This window comes from Etheostoma spectabile, chromosome 23 (genome assembly GCF_008692095.1).
Source record: "Etheostoma spectabile isolate EspeVRDwgs_2016 chromosome 23, UIUC_Espe_1.0, whole genome shotgun sequence".
Lineage (NCBI taxonomy): Eukaryota > Metazoa > Chordata > Actinopteri > Perciformes > Percidae > Etheostoma > Etheostoma spectabile.
The window spans coordinates 2,362,747-2,369,663 of record NC_045755.1 but is presented as its reverse complement, the minus strand read 5'-3'; the positions used below and the strand labels follow the sequence as shown (position 1 = coordinate 2,369,663).

The following is a 6,917-nucleotide window of genomic DNA, read 5'->3' as shown; positions in this document are numbered from 1 at the left end:
ACTCTGTCCTCTGTGACCGTCTACATCTAGAAACTAAGCTGCACGGGGTGCAGGGAACAACTGACTGGCACATGATCAGACGGTAGTAGCGGTAGATGGGCTATGCAAAAAACCTGGAGCGTTCTATGAAATGACGCTTTAAAAACCATAATCGCTCGATCACACAATTTTGATTGTGGGAAGTAAAAATCGTGATTGTGATTAAAATTTGATCAATTGTGCAGCCCTATGTGATAGATCACATATGTTTTAGTCAGGAAAATGTATTAAAAAAGTTGTTAATTGTGTAGAGAAGAGTATGTGACTGCATTAGTGCATGCTGTAGTACCAGAGCCTGTGTCATTGTCTCCGTCTGCAGCTGCATCTTCTTCCTTCTTGCCTCTCTTCATACTGGAACTCGCTCTAACTGCAAACACACCTCGCAGACACACAATACGCACACACAACAGCACACGCGCCGCTGGAAAAAACAGAAGAGAAATTAATACAATATTCAACACATTCACAGTGTTTCTTTTTATTTTTTTTAGATGTGCCATGAGGGCAAGCAATGGTCAGTTAATACAGCTAGAATGACTGGTCAGACAGTCAAATTTCCCCCACAGGGAGGAGTATATTTTCTTCTATGTAGACAAAACAAGCTATTTGAAGCATTCCCCTTATATTCTGGGAATTTGTGATGGACTTATCTACAGTATATTTGTTACAATTTTGTTTGCATTTTACAATATAACCCATTGTTTGAGGAAAAAACAAAACAGAAATTGAATGAGAATAGTTTGTAGTTGCATTAATTCCAAAACAACATATTTGGGGGTTTTACGAATCACAAAATGTGCAGTCTCTAAGGGAACCGATAACTGATGTAGCTTAATTAAGCCAGACCAATACTGGATTTTTTTGGGTTGGAAAGTAAATCATTTTGATATTTAATAACAATTCAAGGACGACAAACCGCAGCATTGATCAGAATATTTTGGAGATAAATAAACTTGTCAGTGCTCTCTGTTGGACTATGCAGCCTAATGGAGACAGTGGTCCCAAATGACATTCTGCATTGGCATGACATTGGCATTCTGTACTGTACTTTATCAACTGACATACAATAATACCGATAAGCAAAGAATCCATTATCGGCCGATATATCGGTTTTTACTTTAACGTGGCGGATTGTGGTACTGGAGGAATTTTTCTTCTATTGTGTGTCGAATTCATGAGGACCATATTGGGTATCTTTAATAGGCAAGTCTTAAAACTTAAATGTGTACTAAAAATAGACTGCATATGTATATGAATATATATACACACACAGTCTATGGTACTAACAGTACCGTGCTATCGGATGTTGGTAGAACGATGCCCCCCAACTTGTAAGAAATAGAAGATCCTGTCTGAGCACCCTTATGTTACAAAATGCCTCCGTTTTACACGTATGCGGTTGTTTTACAAATGATGTCTGCCTGTCAAAGATTACATGCGTTTTAAAGGCTTACTTCCATTCTCAGACAAAGGGAAGCCCGCTGAGAGTTTATTTAGATGCAAGTCGTTGCTGTGGATGAGCAGTCAAGCCACACTAAACACAAAATAGTAATACATTTGCGACCCGCTGGATCCAAAATTACCAGCATGCATGCAGGAGAGCTAAAACCCAACAACGAAGACGTTATTTAGCCGTTTTTCGCAGTATATGTTGCAAGCTATGCTAACGCTAGCTTCTCCTCTGTGACAAAGAGCATAGAGTCAGCAGCGGACGGCCTCCTGCACTAAAATTGAATGAGGAATAGCACGCAAGCAACTAATTCCTACACATCTTATTCGATCAATCCACAAATGCAAATGTAGTTAAATTATTCCATTTCAACCAGCTACACGTTCTAGGAAAAGGAAATGCAAATAATCTTACTTGCACAACAGGATGCAAAGACCAGCCAAGTGGATCCTTACAGTCAGTCAGTCACTGCACCGAAAACACTCAAAAAAGCACAGCTACCACGTGCATACTGTGGCTGTACTTAGTAACTGCCTAAACGTATGCCTGATAAAAATGACAAAAGAACGAACCATTTTTTTTTAAGTGGACGAAAATATACACTACACAGAGCCTGACGTTAGTTGTTATGAGTCATATTGCATTACGATAACATTTCGCTGATTCTGAATTTAAAATATTATTTACAAAAGCTTTGTGGCGAGGCCATCTCTACAGCCGTCAGTGTCTGGGACCCCAAGCTTCAAATAGAATAGTTGCAGCTGCAGAAGTTTGCTGTATGTTAGCACACAACGTTGCGAATTGACGTTTTGTACAATTAGTTTATAAGTCGAACAGGCAGGAATTTGAATTAATGTGACCGACCAAAGGAAAGCGAAAAGCTAGGTATATCTATTTTGATATTCAATGCTGCGTTAGTAAAACGTTAAGCTAGTTTTACGTAGACAGTATTCTGTCACTGCTATCATAGCAGCTAACGTTCCACAGCCACACAGGGTGACAGTACTCTGTAGGCTAACGTTACGTATCTTACGTACAGTTTAATGTGGCAATTTGGCCAATGTAGTATCTCTTTAGACGTCTTATTGTTTTGCATTTAAAAGTAAAATTTCACAAAACCTTAACAAAGGCTCTGTTAGAAAACACTCGATAAAGCACTACATTATTAAAAGTCGAATGTTAAGGTTGACTTGGCTCTGCTGTGGAAGCCCATTTCTGAAAAGAAAAATAAAACTGATGAAAAGTTATGATTTGTAAAATTATGAGACGATAAGTCAACACTTTCATGTACAGAATTGGTAATCATTCGATGGAAAATATGTTGATATGACATCTCATAATTTTGACGTCATTATTTTTTGTCAGAATTTGGGGACTAATATACATTTATAAATGAAGAAGACTAAATAGAAGTCTGAATATGTCAGGGTAAGCTGCCTGACATTTTCAGACTTATAATTAGTCTCATAGGTCAAACCGCCCAAAAACACTTTCATTTCCCATAATGCCTCTTAAAGCATCTTGGATTTGACCTACAGTATTCTGCCTGGTAAATAGTCCTGTCTATCAAAAAAAAATATATATATATATAGTGCAAATACACAAAACAAATTTTGATTTTTCCCTTTGCTTTGTCTGCTGGAATTAGGATTTCATGTGACAAATTCACTGTAATTGCTTTTTTTTTTTAGCTGCCATGACAGTAGTAATTGGATTTGAGGGCAGTGCCAATAAGATCGGCATCGGAATCATTAGGGATGGTGAAGTGCTTTCCAACCCGAGACGGACCTACATTACCCCCCCTGGTCAAGGCAAGCCGGATTATGTCACGTTAACTTCACCGGTGATATGTCAAAGTCCAACAGTCTCTCGCATGTGAAGTTGACAAAATGTTTTACCCATCAGGCTTCATGCCGAGTGACACCGCCAGGCACCACCGGGCTGTCATACTGACTGTTCTGAAGGAGGCGCTGCAGCAAGCGGGGCTGAAGCCTGCAGACATCGACTGTGTGGCATACACAAAAGGTAACGTGACACCCTGGGTGTTCACCTTGCAGTCGGAAAAGATTTGTACCGGATGTTAGTCAGAACAAGGATTGCTGTACATTATACATAACTAGGATTTGGGCTAAAGTTCAGGAACGCTGGTATTGGGAAGTACTAGAGTTTATGCACCGATCCAATACCATGTAATAAAGCCCTAAAGAAAATCTACGTTAAAGTTTATTAATGTTCTTTTTCCGTTATAAATGACTGTCAAACTGGATAAAATGTTCACAAAGAGTTCAACCCGAGCCAGACCAACAACAAAGATAGAAATCATATCACATCCATACAGGGATAGCAGTATACAGCTGTTAACATAATAAAATACACACTGGTATCGGATCAGTACTCTGTATCAGCCGACACGCAAATTCAGGAATCGGAATCGGTATTGGGAAGCAAAATATGGTATTGAACCATCTCTAGCCATCTCACCATTCTCATCATGCGCGACCTCCCTGCAGCCTTTGACACCATCAACCACTTCATCTTCCTGTCCCAACTAGAAAGCACTACAACACCACTGGCACCACACTCTCCTGGCTCCGTTCTTATCTCACCAACAGACAACAGCTCGTCCACATAAACAACTGCACCTCCTTTGTTGCTCCTCTGTCACAAAGGCGTCCCCCAAGATACGGTGCTTGGTCCTCTCCTTTTCATTTTCTACATCTTGCCACTTGGAAGTATCAGATGTAAACATGGTCTTCACTTCCACTGCTATGCAGGTGATGTCCACATCTACATTTCCACCAAATGCATCACCGCAGCTACATCCTCCACCCTGACCAACTGCCTCAGTGATATTCAAACCACCTTCCAACTTTGATTATTATCGGCCCAAAATTCCTCACAAAGGACACCCATAACTTCGGTCTCCCTGTCAACAACTCCACCTTGTCTCCATCCCCACACATCTGTAACCTCAGAGTCATCTTTGACAGCAACCTCAATTTTAAGAACCACATCAACCAAATAACCAGAACTGCCTTCTTTCACCTCAAAAACATTGAGCTTTTTCACTTCCAGAATCGACTACTGCAACAGCATCCTCTATGGTTCATCTGCAAAGGCCTTAAATAAACTTAAATACATGCAAAACTCTGTTGCCCGCCTCCTCACCCACACCCCTTCCCATGACCACATCACTCCCGTCCTTCAGAACCTCTACTGGCTCCTTGTTTAAAGTCCTCCTCCTCACCCACAAAGCCCTAATAACCAGGATCCTTCCTACTTCACAGACCTGCTCCATCACCACAATCCCCTCCGTAACCTCTGCTCCTCTGGCGCAAATCTCCTCTCCCTACCACTCAGCACCTGAGAACTGTGGAGCTAATAATCTCAGTTAGCTTTGTAGCAACTCATTTGGCAATGACTTGAATATTACAGACGTTCATTAAAGGTTACGCACTATTGCTTTAATGTCAGAAATAAATTGCGGTTTACCATAGAAACGGCAATTTGTATAATAATTGCAATTAGACAGTTTTGAAATAATTGGTAAAGGCCTAGTTCTCTCTCTCTCTTTCTCTCATCACTCCAACGTGACGAACACCTCTCTCTCATTCTCCCTTTTCTCTTCTCAGGTCCTGGTATGGGTGCCCCTTTGGTAACAGTGGCTCTGGTGGCCCGTACGGTCGCACAGCTTTGGGGGAAGCCGCTCCTTGGCGTCAACCACTGCATTGGACACATTGAGATGGGCCGACTCATCACACATGCTGACAACCCCACCGTGCTTTATGTCAGTGGAGGGAACACGCAGGTTGGTGTCTGTATGCGGGCCTCTCTCCCAAGAAAAAACTACTTGTCTGCATGAGTATTTGGGTTTTGTTTGTTCTTTGTTTCTCTTTGGTACAAATGTGATTTCTTCCTGTGCAGGTTATTGCATACTCAGAGCGGCGGTACAGAATATTTGGGGAGACCATCGACATTGCAGTTGGCAACTGTCTGGACAGGTTTGCTAGAGTTATAAAGGTATGCGGCATTATGGTCTTTATTAGAGCATATATTTACCTTTTACTACATCTGATAGATGAGTGTTCATACTTAGTGTGGCTATTTCTCCACTCAGATTTCCAATGACCCCAGTCCAGGCTACAACATAGAGCAGATGGCCAAAAAGTGAGTGAGAGACGCTGTTGCTGCACTTAGCTCTTTTGGAATGTGTTGTGTGCTTAGTGTTTGTTTTTACACTACTTAAGTTATTTTTTTTTGCCCATGCTTTTAGAGGGGGTCAGTATGTGGAGCTGCCGTATACAGTAAAAGGAATGGACGTCTCATTCTCTGGGATTTTATCCTATATTGAGGTGAGTGTTTTGCTTGACCGTTGATCTATTTCTAACTAATAAGGGCTATCGGAATGGTTTAATCCTCCTATGTTGTCTTTTGACATGGTGAAGATGTTAATCAAAAGTTTTTCCTCGCCACTGTCGCACTGTTGCTTGCTCTGGAGGAGACTACTAGAACTGTTGGGTCCTTGTAAATTCTGGAGTGTGGTCTAGACCTACTCTATCTGTAAAGTGTCTTGAGATAACTCTTGTTATGAATTGATACTATAAATAAAAAGAAAATTGAAAAATTGAATTAATCAGGTAAATCCCGAAAGTGATACTCAAGGCTACTTGTTGATGCCAACTAGATCATTCTTTTGGTTCATGATCCTAACACAGGGTTTCCGCGGGGCCTTAAAAAGTCTTACATTTCAAAATCAAAATTAAGGCCTCAACCGCTACTACTAAGGCTCATTAAAATGCTCTTGCAGCACTTAAGAATGTATTTTTTTTATTATTTGGTGTTAGCGCAGTAGCGCTGAGATTGAAAAGTGGCTGATGATCGGCCACTGTGGTCCCCTGGCAGCACGTGCCGCTCACTACAGCTGCATTTGCTGTGGTGGCTGATGGCATACCGATATAAACCAATCCCCTGTGTCGGTTGTGTTCCACCGGTAGACCGTTTGACGGCATGGTGGTAACGTAACGGTCAGCGACTAACTTTAAAGGAATTGAAAATATCCTTGCAGATTTTCCCAAGTTAGCCTCACTACTATAGTGGCTTATTTCCACTGCTTATGCCACGAACGTATCTCTGTAGTAACACACTCAATGATACACCAGTAAAAGAGAGCGAAAGCGGGAGAAAGAAAATATATTATCTTCCCATTTGCTGGCTTGGCACAGACTTGATTTGGCTGAAGAATGTTAATAGTGATGCTAAAGAACTGTCTGAGCAGATCTAGTCTTTAAAGGTGTGCTTGGCTTGACGTGGGAGGGAGAAAAACTCAGATGTGTTGTGTAAGACCAACACTTGAGAGATGTTACTAAGCAATTATCTCATGTCATCTGAAGCATGGACTTGTTGTCAAATGACTATGTCAACCCAAAAC

General features: G+C 41.1%; 2 protein-coding genes across 5 annotated transcripts in view; one reads left to right on the top strand and one right to left on the bottom strand.

Moving 5' to 3' along the window:
- The window catches only part of apex1 (APEX nuclease (multifunctional DNA repair enzyme) 1), a 5,462-nt gene extending 3,426 nt beyond the window's left edge, over nt 1-2,036 (bottom strand). For 2 of the 3 annotated variants that reach the window (XR_004327834.1, XM_032505768.1), the window contains exons 1-2: nt 1,904-2,036; nt 329-460 (exon numbers count right to left, since the gene is read on the bottom strand). Coding sequence is in view for 2 of the 3 variants with exons in the window: in XM_032505768.1 (XP_032361659.1) it covers nt 329-389 (61 nt within the window). In the remaining variant the exon portion in view is untranslated. Of the gene's footprint in view, nt 1-328; nt 466-1,902 lie in introns of all 3 variants that reach the window. The other variant, XM_032505769.1, reaches the window with a different exon arrangement.
- Nucleotides 2,037-2,189: 153 nt separating this feature from the next.
- The window catches only part of osgep (O-sialoglycoprotein endopeptidase), an 8,109-nt gene continuing 3,381 nt past the window's right edge, over nt 2,190-6,917 (top strand). Inside the window, exons 1-7 of one of the 2 annotated variants that reach the window (XM_032505767.1) lie at nt 2,190-2,242; nt 3,181-3,300; nt 3,395-3,514; nt 5,122-5,297; nt 5,414-5,509; nt 5,607-5,656; nt 5,763-5,841. In XM_032505767.1, coding sequence (XP_032361658.1) covers nt 3,186-3,300; nt 3,395-3,514; nt 5,122-5,297; nt 5,414-5,509; nt 5,607-5,656; nt 5,763-5,841 — 636 coding nt within the window. In that variant the 5' untranslated portion in view covers nt 2,190-2,242; nt 3,181-3,185. Of the gene's footprint in view, nt 2,375-3,180; nt 3,301-3,394; nt 3,515-5,121; nt 5,298-5,413; nt 5,510-5,606; nt 5,657-5,762; nt 5,842-6,917 lie in introns of both variants that reach the window. The other variant, XM_032505766.1, reaches the window with a different exon arrangement.